The sequence below is a fragment of the Cetorhinus maximus genome, chromosome 10 (genome assembly GCF_964194155.1).
Source record: "Cetorhinus maximus chromosome 10, sCetMax3.hap1.1, whole genome shotgun sequence".
In the NCBI taxonomy this organism is placed as follows: domain Eukaryota; kingdom Metazoa; phylum Chordata; class Chondrichthyes; order Lamniformes; family Cetorhinidae; genus Cetorhinus; species Cetorhinus maximus.
Genome location: NC_135888.1, coordinates 112,378,053 through 112,397,488, shown reverse-complemented (window position 1 = coordinate 112,397,488; position 19,436 = coordinate 112,378,053). Strand labels below are relative to the sequence as shown.

Here is a 19,436-nt window from a genome sequence, read left to right as displayed (position 1 = left end):
CCAGTCTTGTACCTCCCAACCAATTAATGTTGCATGATTTGTGTGAAAGAAAAGGCCAACTTGTATTAAATGAGTTCAGGAGATCAACCATCATAATAACAATTGCTAACCAGATAACAATGCCTCATGGCTTTACAGCAGTATGTGAAAAGAAAAGATAATGGCACTAAGATGTACTAATGGTGGGTGCAGTCAAATGTTACAATAGAGCCATGCTGTTGAAAATAATGCTCACTTAAGTTTTTAATTCTAGTTGATTGGCATATCTTGGTTCAGTACTTAGTAAAATTCTCAGTTGACTTAATTTTATGGATCATTAAAAAATATGTCTTCATTCCCAAAGATTGAAAATTTAAATAGTTTAAATCCTACCGTGAGATTTGCCATAATACTCCTGGAAGAATTCTGCAAGTATTAGTTTTGCCCACAAGAACTGTAAAGATGTTAAGACTGAACTTACACCCGAAAGTTTATCAGTTAGTTTAGTAGGAAACTAGTTTGGATCTAGGCGTGTATAAACTGCTGATTTAAAGACAGCAAACTTGCATGTATTTAAACCACAGCCCATTTATATAACTCTTTCATCAATCTAGTCTATCCTAAAGCATAGAAAATTCCATTTTGACTGTGTTTATGGATAAAATTCAGCAGTCCATTGACTAATTCCATAAAATGCTCAAGGATTTTCTGTTGCATGATGATTAGATCTGGAATTCAGTAGCGGATTAAATGGGAAGAGGTTTGATCCATTGGAATCTGGCTTTCCTGTTGATGCTCCAGTATGATTTCTGGAAGTCTTTTATGCCCCCTTCAACCACTGGGGTTAAATTCCTGAGCCACATTTGCTTTACTAGGCTGCTCCCAGTTATATTAATTCTTCATCTTTTTTAAAAATGAAACATTTTGCAATAGCAGCCAATGAGGGGGTTTGGCCTATAGAATCCACTTTTATCTGGAATTAATTTTGTCAAAAATGCAATGCCAACTATTGTCTGCCCATAACTCAACCCCTCAGAGTCCAGAAATGCAATTCAAGTCTCCGTTGCCATAGTGATCATTCAACCAAGTATGGAATCCATTTGGTAAGTATGTTGTTTAGGTCTTGTTCAGTAGATCCAAACTGAATCATTGACACTTGTAGTTTTTTTTTATATTCGTTCATGGGATGTGGGTGTCACTGCCTATGCCAGCATTTATTGCCCATCCCTAATTAAGAGTCAACCACATTGCTGTAGGTCGGGAGTCACGTGTAAGTCAGAGCAGGTAAGGATGACAGATTTCCTTCCCTAAAGGGGACCAGATGATGAAACTAGTGAACAGGACAGGTGTTTGCGACAATTGGCAATGGTTTCATGGTCGTCATCATCAGACTTTTAATTCAAAGTTTTATTGAATTCAAATTTCACCATCTGCCATGGTGGGATTTGAAACTTAGTCCCCAGAGCATTACCCTGGGTCTCTGGAATACTAGTCTAGTGACAATACCACTGTGCTACTGCCTCCCCTTTAAAGATGTACAATTGCACAATCCTATTCTATAGAGCATACGTTAACATTTTCACTTAGTCAACTCCTGTGCTCAGCACATTCTTCTAAAGTTTGTTTAGACATTAGTAATTTTCGTTTAAAAGCAGGTATGTCTGCACGTTTAGTAATTGTGGCTCTGCAACAAAGAATAAATGGCTACCCTGACCCACAAGCACTGTAATTCTAGTTTTCTCACTAGTTTAGAATTCACTGAAAGACAGCAATGCATTCTATAGACAAAATGCTTTGCAATCCACAGAAAGCTTAAACCATTGGAGGTTATATTTTGCTGCAGTTAATGGCTGGGTGTACTCTCCAATTTCATATAAATAGCGATTTTCATAAACAAAACCAAGAAAGTACTTTGCTGTCTGGTGTGGCTTGGAATGGAATGTAACCTGTCAGTAGTTGTAGGGAGTTCCTGAGGTAATTTTGTTTCAGCATTTAGGGTGGGGTTTTTTTGGTCTATTGTTATGATCCCCATAAAGACAGATGTATTTCCCAGCGACTGACTGAAATAACCAAAGAACAAGATTTCAAGTTTTAATACTTTGCTGTAACAAACTAACTAAAATCAACATAGACTAAACATTACTTAATTGGCAACTGATACACCAAACTAAGGAAAAGGTGCTTTCGCGTTAACTAACTAACTAACAAAATTGAAGTAAGATTTATGATGAGTTTTTACTTTATCTTTAAGGCTGCATATCTGCCTGAAATGTGGCATAAAGTTCCTCTGAGCTTTCCAGTAGGCTCCCTTCTCCCTGCAACACCAGGTCGGGTCTTACAATATCTTTCAAAAATCATTGCACTTGGTTTTCTTAGTATCCCCAAATTGACTTACACCAACAAGGACAACTTGTTCCTTAAATTTCAAAGTCCTTTCTCATTGAACAAAGAACTAGCACCCTGCTTGGTGTTAACACAAAAGCAGTCTTTTTCTCTCACTCTCACTCACTCACTCACTCACTCGCCCTCTGGCATTCTCTCGCACTCTCTCCACTTGTTATAGTAGATGGGTGGAATGGCCTCCTGTGTTGTTTTGATTCCATGACTCTTAACAATCTAGCTGGGTGGATTAATAGTTTCCTTCACAGTGGCTGGCTCAAGGTTTATCCATTGTTTAGCTGAAACCTGTATCCATGGCAAATCCTATATTTAATTCCCTGTTTACACTGAATTAACTCATTTTAGTCAATGCAGTGGTAGGGCCAGTGCACTTGGCCTGTGAACACTACAAAATATCAAGGAGGAGATAATTAGTTAGGGTTCCTCCTGCTCCTGCCTGTTAAATTCAGTTTGAAGTATGGATTGGATAGTGAAAAAAACTGAGGAATAAGGTCTAAAAAAAAAACTGCATCGAGCACAAGGCCTTTCTGGATCTGCTTCAGGTCTTGTGTGCGACACTGAATAGGGCCAGAACTTCCAAGGAGTGACGATCACAGTCGGAATGCCACTCCGCTCAATTTTACTTACCTTAGTCGGGAATTGCATATTTCTTGCCCAACCTTCTGACTCGGGCATGGTGAGAAAAGCGCAGTGGGTTCCCGAGGCCTTCGATGCAGTGTAGCAGCAGTGGGGGAAGTGAAGCCGCATCCACTTTTTAGGGCTGCCATAAACCAGGTTGGGCAGGTGGTTGGAGGGATAGTGGTGGTTGGGAAACGGGCTAGCTGAGGGGTTGGGAGTTCAGTACTATAGTTACCCAGGAGTTAGAAGTGCATTTAATTCCTCTAACTTCCTGGGTTACTATTCTGCTAAGAGAGCCAGAACCATCCAAAGTCTCCGATTTAAATCAGAGTTTCGGATGGTTCCAGTGCAGGGCGATTGCCCAAAGGAAGTTTGAACTTCCTGAGCAATTACTTTGCAGCTCTTGCATGGGGACTTCCTCTTCTGGAGTACCTCCTGGGTACGACACCCCTTCCATGCCCCAGAGATCAGAAGTTCTGGGCCATATCATTTCAATGCTCAATGGTAAGGACTCCCAGCCTGCAAAAGCAGTTTTTGGTTTTGTTTCCTTTTTCTACATGCTTACATAGTGTAAGCACTGGAATTCCTAACCCAATATTAAAATGAATAATAAACATTTTATTCTGCCTAGTTTATCCGCCTTCAACTTTCAACAATTGGCAAAAATGCCAAAGTTTTCTATTGGATTCTAGAAGAATATGCATTTTTTTTATTGCCCCTTAAACATAATGAAGTGGTTTGGATGCTTTCACATGGAGAGTAGAGACACAGCAATGACAGAACAACTTGGGTAACTGAAGGCACATTCAGAACTGTAGCTTATTTGGAAACTTTTTTTTAATCCAGGAAAGCAGCGGTGAGTTTAAGGGATTTAGTGAGGATTTTTAGTGAGCAGTTTTCAGAGTTTAGCTGAAGTGGCTGAATGCTTAAACGTCACAGGGGGAGGGGAATGCACAGAAACCAAAGTTGAAGGCACATGTCGGATGTAGGAGATTGGTAAAATGGATTAGGGAAATGGCAGAGGTCTGTAGTCAAAAACCATTTTGAAATTGGTGCATTGGAAGAGAGCGAGCTAATGGGTTTCTATGACCAGAGGGTGGAAGAATGGTTTAGGGTACAGGCAGCAAAAATATGAGTTGAATTTTCTGTTGGATGGAAGTTGAGAAGCAGTTGGAAGAATTGATTAAGTTGTGGGTCTGTATTTTGGCCATATAGTTAATAATTCCAAATGGCTGTATTGTAGAAGGACAACCAGCTGGGCAAGTCAATTTAGTTGCTGCTGTTCCTCTTTTTTTTTTTGCCTCTCCCATTTTCAGTAACAATGATTTGCCAAAGGAAATTGATCTGTGTGCCCTTCAAGGAAACATTTTACTTTCTTTGGAATTTTTTAAAGAAACATCTATATTTTGAGCCCTTTATCTATTTCAGAGAATGCTTTCCCTAATATGATAAATATAATTTAAAAAGAAAGCTGACCTCACATGGTGTTGCCCACAGGCAGTGTGGTTGTAAAATTTGTATGCTAGTATGGAGCCCTGTTTAATGTAGCTGACCTGGTGTCAGCCATTGCTCACGACTTGCATGGAAGTGATCTAACTGGTCACATTTTGATGTCAGTCAGACTAATTCTTGCTAAGAGAACATTATTTGGACTGCCAGTTGTTTCATTGTAAATACCCGGCTCCTCCCACTGATTTACAATTTGTTAATATTTAGTTAAATTATTTGCCTAACATAGAGGCATATATTCCTCTTTGGAAGAATTTAACTGCACTTTGTCTGTGACTTGTTAGGTGAATCTACAGGTGAAGTGTAGACTGTATTCCAGATCCCCATCACATCCACAACTTGAAACCCATAATTATTTCTTGATGGATTTAAAGAACTTCTGGTACCTGTCAGGGTATACCTGAAAGAGGACCGGCTTTCTGGATATGACTAAGTAACAATATCTCAGGTGACTCAGACTTTCTCAACAGGTCATTGCTGTTGTCTGCCTCCTCCTGGAAGAAAATTTGCTTCCAGGTGGGCATACATTACCTGTGATGGTCAAGGTCACCACATCCTTGAATTTTATCTCTGGCTCCTTCTGGGAATCTGCTGATGACATCAGCAAGGTTTTAAAACCTGCTGCCCACAAGTCTCCTAGGTGACCATTGCCAGGGCCACCAATTGTGTCCACTTTGCAACTGATGAGGTCAGTCAGAAGGAGAGGGTTCTTTGCTACAGGACCTGGATTCCTACAGGTCCAGGGAACCATCCGTGCACCCATGTGATAATCAAGGTGTCCTCAGACCAACCAGCAGTATTCATCAATCAAAAGGGATTTCTTTTTGGTGATGTGCAGCTGGTCTGCAACCACCGGAAGTTCATGATGTATGTCTGCCCAAGATCTCCAGAAAGCTGACGTGATACCTTCACTCTGCAGCAGTCAAGTCTCCCACAGATCTTCCAAGCTCCAAGCAGACACACAGGATGGTTTCTTGCAGTCTCCAAGGACCTGGCTGATGATGTCTGTGAGGAGCCCAACCACTGATTCACAACAAAGGTTCTCAAGAGACTTTTCTTGTACAACTCTGTTTGTTGCGTGAGCCATTGAGCTGCTGAAAATGTAATTCAGGTGCCTGGGTGGATCTGGGGTGTGCTTCACTATGAAACAGCAAGGTTGTCTTGAATGATTTGTGGTGTGCTGTGCCTTGCACAATATGGCACAGCAGAGAGAACTAGGTGGAGGAGGAATGTGTTGGCAGTGCTGCATTCTCCTCCTCTTCCTCTGAGGAGGAACCTAATGTGGCCAGGATCCCTACAGCTGCATACCTAGCTGTCAGAGATGTCCAGGCCAGCCTCATACAGGCATGAGTCAGCTAACTGGGGACTGCAGGCATGTAGCTCACCAATACAGAATCCACTGACCCCTCCCACAATACAAAGCATTCCATTTGAATAATTGTTCCATTTTCACTGACATCAAATTCTCATCTACTCCTGTCATATCATTGACCTCAACATTGATGTTTACTTGGTAGGCAAGAAGCAATAATAGGGAGAAATTTTATTTCAAAGTGTCCATTGTCTAGTTATGATACATAAATATTTACAATGAATTTGACAGGTAAACACCCAAGTGATTTCCCAATGAAACAATGTCTTTTCCTTTTCCAATTACTTCTATTTGTGCATTTGTTATGTTTTGGCACTGTCTCTTTTTAAATTAAGGGAAATTGTAGTAGTGCTGGGGGGTCATGTGATCTGCTCCCAATTCTGCATTACAATAAGCCTGGGTGGCACAATTGCTATGGGGGCAAGATGGGGAGGAGGGCAGGTTGACTTACTGGGAAGAAGTTGCTTGATGTTCACATCTGTAGAGAATGGTAAGAGCAGCTGTGCTGACTGTAGACAGAGTCTCCAAGTCTCTCAGAGATATTAGAAATGTCAGGCTTTATAAATGTTTATACTTTAAACTGTCTGTTTAATTCCAAAATGGAATGGAGTTTGGTGTCTACGAGATAGCTGATTAGCATTTCTACCTGAACATGGTTCATGTTGCCATGCAATGGACTTTGGGAGGGGAAGTCAATAGAAAGCCATTGCAATATCAGGCTGCCATTTTTCTAGTTGCATCACTGAAACTCAGACACAAGTCTTTTTGCAAGAACCTGTGTGTGTAAAAGAGAAAGAACAGGAAGACAGAGACAGGCAGTCCTGCACTAAAGCACAGAAAATGCTGCTTCTGGTCACCATGCAAAATGCTTGGTGGGAGCTCTCACTCAGATTGAGGAGACCTGAGTTTGTGAGGATTTAAAGAAGGCCAGAAGATTCACATAGAAAATAGAAGCAGGAGTAGGTCATTCAGCCCTTTGAGCCTGCTCCACCATTCAATATGATTATGGCTGATCCTTTATTTCAATGCCATACTCCTGCTCTCTCCCCATACCCCTTGATACCTTTTAGTGTCTAGAAATCTATCTATTTCCTTAAATCTTTCTAAAATGTTTCTGGATTTTTTTTTGCTATCCTCTTCTGTAAGGTCTCAGCTGTCAAATAAATTTAATCCTATATCTCCGGCTCATGAAAAGATATAGCTGACCCTCTCCATTGCTGGTGCCTTTTAGGAAATGACTGAATGTCAATCAGTACTTTTAAACCTCGCAAATCTATCTATGACATCATCAGCTTCTCAATTCATTATGGGCTGTAGCTGTGCATTCATTGCTGTGCCAGTCGACATTTCGTTTTTCATTTTTGCATGACTCACTAAGGTTTCTTTGTTTGGCAGTAATGTGGGCCAATTTTCCAAATCAGCGCTAAATTAATTTGAAATGTTTTAGGCTTACTCCCTCTCACTGCTACCATGCTTTGTGTTCTTGTTGTCTTTTGGATCTCTGATGTTGGTAATAATCACACTTTTTAAGCTTGGAAAGATGAGAGCTTTTTTATGTTTAACATTTGCCATGTTGCCTTGTACAAAAGGAGGAATGGTTTGAACTGGCTCTGTTACGCCTCTCAAATGAGACTCTGTTGCTGCTGTGGAAAGTGGCCTCCGGAACACTTGCACACAACAATTGTAGTAGTTCTTAACAAATTAGTTCCTAGCTCTTTACAGATATTCACAGATTATACAACAGGAAGGGTTGTCAAGGGGCCTGATATAACGGTTGACGTGCTTCAGAGCGCTTGGGGAGGTTTTGCTATTTAGCGGCCTCCTTTTGACTTTCTTCACAGGTGGTTTGAGGCTTTTGTGGAAGGAGCCTGTTTGGCACCAGGAATGGTTTGCAGGTTTTCTGGTATTTACCAAATGCAGATAGGATTTAGACATCATCACTTCTAACTGGAGTATGATGCCTAGATGTTCCAGTCACACGTGGAGGGTAATACTTCATGACTGTTGCTCTAATGTACTTGTTGTAGTTTGGTAGCTTCTGGGGAAAGAGCAGAGGGGTGAAACTAATTGGATAGCTCTTTCAAAAGAAGAATGAACGACCTCCTCCTGTGCTATAAGGTTCAACGGAGGTGAATGGTTCATTTAGACACACTTGTGTTCACTGATTCTTTTATTGCTATAATAAATGCACCCTCCCCAAAAAAAGCAATGTTTTGGAAAAGTGTCATTTCATTTGACAAAATTATTCAGTCAGCATGCTTAATACTGAATTTGTTTTTCAAATCACTGCTGAATCCTGCTACTTAGTTAACTAGTTTGCCAAGAAATTTTATTTTTAAATTAAATCAGAAAATCTGTGTTGCAGGCAATCTTAATCCACCATCCTCTATTCCAGTTAAACAAAAACAGCAGTTTTATGTTAACTAGCGCATTGTAATTAGATGTTTAAAAGTAGTCTGTCTCTTTGTGAAATTGTTGACCGCGGTTTGAAAATATCTGATAGCAATGCATGTTTTGTTTCTGTCAAATTTACACACAAGGAAGCGCTTTGGGAATTCTGCATAGCGGGAGAAAATTGGAAGGGTTTGGACCACACTGTTTGGTTTAGATATGTTTAGATTAAGAGTTTAATTCCAGACAAATGCATCTCTCGGTCCAAGTATAGAATTTCCATGTTCTTTCTGTATGATCTGCTGATCTGCAATTAACTGTTTAAAAAATGGGGCAGAGGTGATGAATCCCTTGAGACATGCAGAATCCACAAGGATTTGGTACACAGTGTCATTTCCTGGAAATCCAGTTTGACTTCTGTCTGGCACTTATAAGGACATATTTGCTCAGGAGAGAGTGCAGAGGAGATTTGATGTTACCAGGGCTATGAGGAGAGATTGGATAGGCTAGGGTTGTTTTCTTTAGAACGGAGGGGTTTAAGGGTTAGGTTAAGACCTAATTGAGGTGTTCAAAATTTTGAGGGGACTAGATAGGGTAGACAGGAGAGACTTGTTTCCCTTAGCTGAGGGGTCAATTACCAGGAGGCATAGATTTAAGGTGATCGGTAAAATGATTATAGGGGACATGAGGAAAAACTTTTTCACCCAGAGGGCGGTGGGTGTCTGGAATTCACTGACTAAGTTGGTGGTTGAGGCTGAAGTGCTCAACTCATTTAAAAGGTACCTGGATCTGCATCTGTAGTGCTAAATTCTGCAAGGCTATGGACCAGGTGCTGGAAAGTGGGATTAAAATGAGCGACTAGTTTTTTTTTCTCTTTTTGGCCAGCGCAGACACAATGGGCTGAATAGCCTCTTTCTGCACTGTAACTTTTCTATGGTTCTATGAGGAATGGGGAATCTTAGTTGGGAGTTCCCACTTCCACTCCACACTGGGAGTTGGCATTAGAGTGGTGGCCAGTATATACAGTTAGGTAAGAGGTGATAACTCCCACAGAGAATCATGCAGGCCACACTGGTGGAGCTTGTATACTTCATAGAATTACATTTTTAGTTCCAACAGAATTTCCCTTTCCTCAAGAGACTGATGGGACAGGTGCCAGGGAAAAGGGACAAGCCTGAGTAGCCTCCTCCCCTCAAAATGATGAATAAGGTCCAGTTTTACAGCAGCATGAGGAAAGTGTGCAACATAACAATATACTCTTCCACTGATGCAGCAAACTCTGGGTTAATTCTGCAGGGCTCAGTTATGCGTGCACCTAAATCGGGTCCAAAGCAATTGTTGAGCCAGGTACTAACCAGGCCTATAATATGTTCTGTGGATCATAATTTCTGTTGTTCAGTTCAGTGCATTAAGTTTACCTTTTTTTTCAATGCAGTAACAAGTAGCGTTAGCTTAAATTTTTATGCAGGCAGAACAAGTTATTTTTAAAAAGCAGAGTTACATACGAACATATGAGTTAGGAGCCAGGAGTAGGCCACTGAGTCCCTCAAGCCTGCTCTGCCATTCAATAAGATCATGGCTGATCTGATTGCAACCTCAACTCCAAATTCCTGCCTATACTCTCACCCCCCCGCCCCGATTACCTTTCATCCCCTTGCTTATCAAGAATCTATCTAGCTCTGCCTTAAAAATATTCACTGCCTTTTGAGGAAGAGCGTCCCAAGGAGTCATGACCCTCTAAGAAAATAATTCTTGTCTCTGTCTTAAATGGGCTCCCAACAGTGGCCTCTAGTACTTGATTCCCTTACAAGAGAAAACATCCTCTCCACATCAACCCTGTCAAGACCCCTTAGGGTCTTATGTTTCAGTCAAGTTGCCCTTACTCTTCTAAAATCCAGCAGATACAAGCCTAGCCTGTCCAACCTTTCCTCATAAGACAACCTGCCCAATCCAGATATTACTTTAGTGAACCTTCCCTGAACTGCTTCCAATACATTTACATCCTTCCTTAAATAAGGAGACCAATACTTAACAGTACTCCAGATTTGGTCTCTCTAATGCCCTGTATAACTGAAGCATAACCTCCCTACCTTTGTAATCAATTCCCCTTGCAATAAATTATAACATTCTATTAGCTTTCTTAATTGCTTGCTCTACCTGCATACTAAGCTTTTGCAATTCCTGCACTAGAACACCCAGATCCCTCTGTATCTTGAAGCTCTGAAACCTCAACATTTAGAGAATTTTTTTTTAATTTTTCTTGCCAAAATGGACAATTTCACATTTTCCCACATTATGCTCCATTTACCAGATCTTTGCCCACTCATTTAACCTATCTTTATCCCTTTGTTTCCTCCTTATGTCCTCTTCACAACTCTGTTTCCTACCCATCTTTGGGCAGATGTTACTTGTATCCTCTGTTGTGAGCATTGATGCAGAATACCTATTCAGTTCATCTGCCACCTTCCTTATTTTCCATTATTAATTGCCCAGTCTCACTTTTTCCATAGGACCAACGCTCACTTTGTTGACTCTTTTCTTTTTCAAATAGCTATAGAAACTCTTACTTTATGTCTTTACAAGAGAAAGCTAGCTAGAAATATACTCTACTTTTCCCCTCCTTATTTAATCTTTTAGTCATTCTTTGTTTTTTATATTCTGTGCAATCTTTTGACCTGCCACCCATCTTTGTGCAATTGTTTTTTTGTTAAGTTTGATACTAGCGTAACTTTTTTAGTTAACTATGGATGGTGGGTCCTCCCCTTCAAATTTTTCTTTCTTGTTGGAATGTATCTATTCTGTGTATTCTAAAATATCCCCTTAAATGGCTGCTACTGCATGTCTATCGACTTATCTCTTGACCTAACATTTCCATTCAGTTAGCTATCTCTGCTTTCATGCCTTCATAATTGCCCTTAGTTAAGTTTAAAATATCAGTCTTAGACCCACTCTTCCCTCAAAATGAATGTAAAGTTCAATCACATTATGATCGCTGCTACCTAGGGGCACCTTCACTAAGATCATAGAGGTGTCAGCTGTGGCTCAGTTCATAGCACCCTCGCCTTTGAATCAGAGGGTTGTGGGTTCATGTCCCAATCCCGGAAACCAAGAACTGTGATTGTACTCGAAAGAGTTGCAATCTGTGACTGTTGGTAACTCGAAAGAGTTTCACTAAGGTCATTAATTAATCCTATCTCATTGCACAATACCAGGTCTAGTAGAGTCTGCTGTCTGGTTGGTGCCAGAATGTGCTTGCTGTTCTAAGAAACTATCCTGAAAACATTTTATAAATTCTTAATTTTGGCTACCTTTGCCCATTTGATTTTTTTCATGTGATTTTTTTTTTCTATTTAGACTTATAATCCATTTGTAAGTTTTCAGTGGTAGAGTAGAATTTCCTGGCGAAATAATTGAGATTCAGTTGTATTAATTTGTGGTCATAATACGTGCATCAGGATGTCATGGGTGAGGTGATTGTATTGCAGAAAAGGAAGATAAAATGGACAGAAGTGACAGGATTTTGTTTCTTTCAGATTATTGGTTTGAAAAAGTTATTTTCATTTTGAGACGGCATTGTAAACTGTGGCACACTTTATTAATTTTCTGTTTCCATCCCCTTCCTCAGGCTCCAGCTCCCCTTTATTGAGTGTTTGCTCCTGCTGAGGTATGGCTCCATGAGTGTCAGTTGTCCACCCCTCATGCAGTTATTAATTCATGAACCTGGACAATAAAGTGACAGACTAGTCAGCTGCATGACACATTGCAATGAAACTCAATCTCATTTCCATCTCCAACAGGAGTTATCACGGAGGGATTAGGATCAGGAGGCCTGGTCATTTTCTTCCCTTTCTCTAACCCAGGGATTAGAGGCCAGTTGGAGCATGCCTTCTGCCACCTAAACTACCTTGGTTTAACATCTCACCTTAAAGACTGTGGTACTGCACTGAGGTAATATAATAAAATAGGAATTTCTACAAAATTGTTATTGTCATCAAGATAACTGGCCAGCATCATGATTACTTGTGCAGTGGAAACTGGCATTGGATTTTATGCTCTTTGATCATGTTCATGGAACAAAGCAGTGAATGCACTGTTGAAGAAAGCAGTGTACCATTCCTTGTAGGCAAATAAAGTGGTTAAACACTTCATAAAATAAGGGTGGGTCACATCATAAACACTTATGGTTTTTTGAAGGTAACATGAATAGCTGATATGCTTTACTTACCAAGTGACACTTAAAGAATCTATTTTATGGGGAAGGCAATTGAATGAATGCATCTTAATTGTTCTGCTACAAACGTGAGAAAAATGTTTAGCTTTCCTGTTGGGTTCTTGCTCAGTGGAGAAACTGGTGTTTAGGACTCTCCCTTTTCTTTTCCCCCTTGGTTATTTTTTTTGCTCCCCAATTTTTCTTTTCTCCTTTTGTTGCTGCTGTCTGGCTGTGCTCAGCAAAATTCACTGAAAGAACATTTGAATTTGAGACTTCCTTGGTCCCTGAGCTGGGAAAATATTGTTGAGGCTCAGTGTATTAATGACCTGCCAATCAAGCTATTAAGTAATACAAATTAGGAAGGTAACTAGTTCAATCTTTTGTGCTGGTTGCGGTCAGCAGTTGAGACACTGCAATTAGCCTCCTAGTCCTTAGCTAAGGAAAGGAAAGAACATTGTGGGTTCTCCCTGTTTGTTATTCAGTGCCCATTGCTGGGAAGTACAAATAGGCAAGCCCACTGCTTCTTTCCAGTTGGTTAGCCTGCTGACATTGGCTCGCATATAAATAATGGCTTCTTGGACAAGGGACGGAGGATTGCTGCTGATATTTAGAAAAACTGCATATTGCACATATCATTGCATTCAAGAGAGTAGCTAATAAAGAGGAGGAAGCTGGCAAATAGGAATACATAGTGGCAATGAAAGGTGGAAATAACTATTAGATGTGGCCCCTTGGACATTAAAATGAAGCTGAACAGGATGGGGTGACTGAAGCGTTCAGATTTGGTGTTTATGAAGTGCTTTGCATCTTTTGACAACAGGAAAGGACCAAAGAACTGAGTACATTTATCCCTGGAATACCCTGTACCTTTGAAAAGGAATGATCCTCAGGTGGATATATGAACTGCAATGGTAATGACTCCTTCCTGATATGTATTACTTAATAGCATGATTGGCAGTTCATTAATACACTGAGCCTCAACGTGTATTGCCCCAGCCTAGAGCCCAGGGAAGTCTCAAATTTAAACATACTTCTTGTTACATTTTAACTATGGGTCGCTTTGCTCACGAACTGGTTGCACGCTCATCTGTCGGAAGGCAAGTCGATTACAATATACGGCAGTGCAGAGACCAATATGAAATGAAGTACATACTATTTATTTATACAAACAACTGAGCATCAACATGATGTGTGCTTCTCCAGCCAGACCCTACTCTAGACTAACGTTTACATGGTAGCCTGCGCTACACAGCCATTGGGTCTTGCGGTTACGTGGTCAACCTGCTCACAGTCTCTTATAGGTGTATTGCACCTCAGATTACCACACATTTAGGTGATGTTTGCTGACCACAGCTAAGGAGCAGTGACAAAAGAAGAAAAAAATGGTGGGCAAAAACATCCACTGTCCAGGAAGCACAAAGCATTTTATAAGTAGCACCAGCAAACTGGGCCTGACTCCACTTTGTTTAGTCAAAAGTTAGCCCACAAGGGCAAGATTTCAACTCACTTAAAACCCACCCACCCACGTGCACAGAGTTGAAATCAGGCCCCAAGAATTTAATGAGTTCCCTTTTAAAAAAAAAACAAGTGCAAGATTTGTGAAAAAAGTGTTAACATCAGCTTAGCATGAGTAACTTAAACTTCAAAGAATTTGGCACTGCCCCAAACTTAAGAACTGTCACAGGAAGCTAACTCGGTTTTAAGAAATAGTTGCATCATGTTCAGTCATGGTTTACTTCATTCTTACTGACACTATAATATGTAGCAAATAAGTATGTTATCACCTTGCTTGCTTGTTTTTGACCTTTGACCAAGGAGGTGTAGCTTATTAAGAATGCAGGTGATTCTGCCCTATACCCAGCATAGCTGACTGCAGTAAATCATGGGTATGACAAGATGTTGTGTGATGTGCAAGTTCAATACGCTCTCTTCTGATGTTAACATACTACAAACGTTAATCTTCCACCAATAGGTATTAACTATCCCTCAAACTTCAAAGGCATCTGTTGATTTATCAGTGATTCATGCTCACATCCCTAACATCAAAGTAAACTCTGAAATTTTCTGTCACCTTTTATTTTAGGAAGACACATACACTACAGAGTCAATACTGCAAAAAAGAAATAGAAGCAGGAGTAGGCCATTCAGCTCTTCGTGCCGACTCCATCATTTGAATGTAATCATGGCTGACCTTTTTCCCTCATGCCACCTTCCTGCACCATCCTCATATATCTCTTAATCCCCATAATATCCAAAAGGTATCGATCTTTTGTCTTGAATGTACTCGACAACTCAGTATCCACAGCTCTAGAGAATTCCATAGATCCACAATCGTGCTGATTGAAAATATTTCTCCTCTTCTCAGTCCCTCATACTGAAAATGTGACCTCCTAGTTCTAGATTTCTCAACCATGGGAAACCTCCTGCCAGCAGAGAAGGTTAAGAGGAGGCTGGGAGGAGATTTGATAGAATTGCTTAAAATCATGAGGAATCAGGACAGATTAGATGGGGAGAAGCTGTTCATATTGGTGAAAGGAACAAGAACCAAATAGGACATGCTGTGTAAAAAGGATTTTTCTCGAGTGGTTAGGACCTGGAATGGACTGTTTGGCGGAGGCAGATTTGACCCTGGCTTTCAAAATGATATTGACTCTGAAAAGAAAAATCATCCAGGACTATGGGAGAAAAGGCGGGTGAGTGGGACCAGCTGAGTTACTGGTGTGGAGGGTAGGCACCAATAAAACAGGCCAAATAGATTCATTCAGTGTTTGAATCAGAATGGTTACATCTACCCTGTCAAGCCCCTGAAACGTTGCCATTCGTTTAATGTTCGAGTTGTACTTTATCCCATCTGGAAATCACTATTAAATCTTTCATAAATTTATAACTTCGCTCTTTTCTCCCTCCATTCCCAACTAATTATTTCTATTTCTCTTAATCAGAAATTAATTAGAAATTTATCAGAAATAACAATGAAATATTGGGGGTAATTTTATATATTTGTGCTTCCAACATGGGGTTTCTCCTGCAGGGAATGTACCTATAGGGACCATGGTGCATGCTGGATCATGGTTATTTTGGTCATTAATTTGAAATGGATAGGAATTTGAGCAGGCAAATTAATGTTGTGCATTATTAGTAGGAAAAATTCTGTGCCCAGAACATGAATTCATAAAATTATCCCAATGTTGATGCAGTCATGGAAGATTTAACAATTTATTACAAGAATAAGAAAGCATCATAAAGGTGAAAATTTCACACAGGATTTTATTATTGGACGTTGTGCTGTTTTTATCTGACAGTATTAAATGTAGTAACACCTAGCAACTAACCTAGTTACAAAATCTTAAACTGTCATTGAAATTTCAACCATTTTTAGTCTGTTGGATTTCACATTGTTGTGCTGGAAAAAATTGTGGGGCATAGAATAGGAAGTTAAATTGGGATTTTGTAAAATGGTAATCCTGATTCAAGCTTTTCTTTTTCCATAAACTTTCCCCTCACCTTTTCCGAACTTCCTTGAAGATGGTGACTCACGCTGGGTGCCAAGGCCAGTTTTACACTTCTATTTTGTAGTTTCATGGGAGACCTTTGCCAAACCACAGGCTCAGTGAGTATAATTAGTTAGAAGAGAATCTTAATGGCAGAGTCTCATTTGAATTAAAGTTTCTTGAGTTCCACCCAGAGTTACAACCTGGTCAGTGGGTGGGAGTAAGAAGTTGATGCCAGGAGGCCACATCCATAGACTCTGGTGCTATGTTTCTGCTCCAGCACAACCTTAACTAACTGTCCCAAGATAAAAAAAAAAACTATTGTTATGTTCTATATTGCCCAAACCCCACCTTTACAGAGTGAGTTAAGAATCTGAGTCTTATGCTGGCTTCATTAGCTTCTACACCAGGAACTGCCTCAGTTGAAAGCATTGCATTGAAACTCAGTTAATCCCAGTTTGGTCTGTGTTCATAGAAGGAACAATCATTTGTGACCTTACAAAATAAATTACATTAAAACTTCTGGTTCTAAAGATTATTTCAATAGAGCTGCTTGAGCCATTTTGTTTTTTTATCCTGTCAGTAAGTACATACACCACATACTGTCAGATGTTTTCAAAATTAACAATGTTCTCCAGATAAGCAGATTGAAAGCTTATTATGATTTAAGGATATTTCCTGCAGGCTATGAAAGCATTTAAAATAAAATTGTACCAATTTAATACCCACCCTGTTTGTGAAGGTCAAGCAAAATAACATGCTGGAAATCTGAAATAGAAACAGAAAATGCTGGAATGTTCTGCAGGTTAGGCAGCATCTCGGAGTGGAGAAACAGAGTTGATGTTTCAGTTTGACATTTTCAGTAATCCTGAAACATTAATTTTATTTCTTTCTTTCTCCCTCCCTCCCCCTCTCTCTCTCTCCCTGTCTCTCCATAGACACTGCCTAACCTGCAGAACATTCTAGCATTTTCTGTTTCTATTTCAGATTTCCAGCATCTATGTTATTTAGCTTTTCCATCAGTTCTGTCCTTCCTTGGTTGCGGTCAAATTCCCTAAAGAATCAAAAGATGGGTTTTGAGATATTCTTGGTGCATCTTTAGGTACCCTTTGAATAAATGCCTTTCTTTCCATGTAAGTTCATTTTCATGGATATTATAGTTGCCACCTTGGGGTTGTTCTAGCTGTATCGATTAAGGATGGCACTCTATATAAATCATAGTGTGACCACAGTGATTTATAATGGGTACTGAGGTTTTAGATAAATCAGAACCATCCAAGCCAGGAATAATCATAGCTCATGGATTGCTGCTGCATTCTCATACTGTGTCCAATCCTGTCTTCTCATGTACGTGTGCATTTTTCATCAGTGATCACTTGATAACAATTGGGTATAGGGAGTATAGCTCAGGTTAATTGTGGCTCCATGATTGCCACTTTTGACTGAGACTAGCTAATGGAGCAAAGAATAAGGTTTGAACAAAATTTCATGCTCTTGTGATTCATTACACAAATATGGTACACCTAATCCACTAAACAATTGGGAGGGTGGGGGAATCTTTGGATTTGGTAATCTGTTATTAAGATGAATAAATGTCTAATCTTGTTGCCAAACCATTGAATCATGTGTACTGGTACTATTAAGTACAAAAATTTATTTGAGCGTTTAATGGCCTGAAATTTCACAACCATTTGTGCAAGACTGGCACCTGTTAACCTCCCCAGTACTGAATTTGATATAATTTGGGAGTGAGCTCAAAGAAAATCAATTGTGATAGTGGTATAAATCCCATGTAAAATTGGAGCAATGCATGGCAAGGGGGTGGGTGAACAGTTGGAGCAGAGTGCAACCTGTAAAAAGCCAAGAATAGCTGATGAATTGTGGCAGCAGTTAAGAGTGTTGATTTAATCACTTGAATGATGGAGTAACCTGGACTGCAGCTCATGTGATTCTTGCTATCTTTATTGCATCTTCTGCGGGATGTGGTGGAGATATCCAAATAAGGAGCAAGTGGGCAGGAAAGAAATAGACTATTTGGATAACTTCCAAATCCTTCTGGATGAGATGTAAAGGGCAGAAAAAATGCTAGGCCTTTGTGGGAGGAAGCTACAAAAAGTGACCCGTATGTTATGTGGAGGGCTGTAGCAGTTGTACTGAGTGCCTCCTCCTTCAGTGAGCATATTTCAGGAACGCACAAGTAAGTAATGGGAACTTGGGAAGGTCAGTTTTGGTGGAAATCGCAGCTTCCTCAATTTGCCAGCCTGCAATTTGGGTTGTGGCAGTTGTGTCACTGCAATACCAAAACACAAGTTAGTTTGGGGCCAGCATATCAAATTTATTTTGCATTTGTTTCAAATTCCATTAGTTGTCAAATTAGTTTATATTATGTCAATTAGGCCTTTCAAATGTATTGTTTAGTCTTGGAACTTAACATTAACAGACTACAACAAGCCGCTGGATCTTGTGTGGAACCTAGATTTTTCCACTTGGCCTGTGACTTTTTAGCACGTATGGATGTAAACTTGTTTAGAATTATCTCAGTTTATGAAATAATGGACTTTTAAAAAATAACATTATAAGTCTGCAGCTTGCTCTTGCAGACTACTGTCAATGTTAGAAATCTTGTAAGGATAGGATTGGGTTTGATAATGATGCCTAATTATGAAAAAGGGCTGGCTTGTTGAATTTAATGGTGTTTTCCTGCTCCCAAAAATTCTTGTACCCTTTTATTTTTGATTTATTATAGCTTGCATTTGCTGTGTAGGATCAGAGATAAAGTGTAGCCACATAGGTGAGACTGCTGGTATCTACTAAATGAGCCCTTAGCATCACCAGAAGAGCAGAGGACAAAATTAGAAGGCAGAGGTGGGAGATGACTATAAGATTATACAGAGAGCTAAGTGGATTGAATGTTTATCCAGTGAATGAATGTAACTGAATATGACCCATATTGATAGTATTGGAAAAAGCTTACACTTGAACAGGAGAGACTACAGCCTTTGGTAGTCTGATGTAATATACATTCTTTCCTCTGAAATCATTATGGCAAGATTTAGCAGCAACACAACTTCTGAAGAATGCCTGTTAATGTACGCCTTCCTACACATTTCTCTTTTGTCGTCCCTCTGAAAGAGATCACCTAATTAGTGGTGAAGTGCAAGTGCAGATCTGTGTCTCCGCTACAAGTTGAACACATTTCACTTCAGGACATGAGTGGAGTCGTCCATACCATATGCCTGAGTTTTAATGACCCCAGTTTCAGAAATGACAATTCCAATGGTGCTTAAGGTACCATGGAATCCTGGTTGAACAGTTACTGATTTTATACTTAAAATATCACACTAAAACATCACAGCTAGATTATCACTCAAGATTGCTGCTTCTTTATTACAGGACAGAAAACAAGCCCTGGTCCCCAAATGGTTTTGAAGATGGAAACTCTCATCCCTTCAAAGTTGATTTGCAG

The 19,436-nt window shown here is 39.9% G+C and overlaps 1 protein-coding gene across 1 annotated transcript in view; it reads left to right on the top strand.

Annotated features, from left to right (window-relative positions):
• The window catches only part of LOC144685951 (PDZ and LIM domain protein 4-like), a 118,219-nt gene that overhangs the window by 44,832 nt on the left and 53,951 nt on the right, over positions 1-19,436 (top strand). The window contains exon 3 of the mRNA XM_078551009.1: positions 19,364-19,436. This exon is cut by the window's right edge and continues 7 nt beyond it. Coding sequence (XP_078407135.1) covers positions 19,364-19,436 — 73 coding nt within the window. The remainder of the gene's footprint in view (positions 1-19,363) is intronic.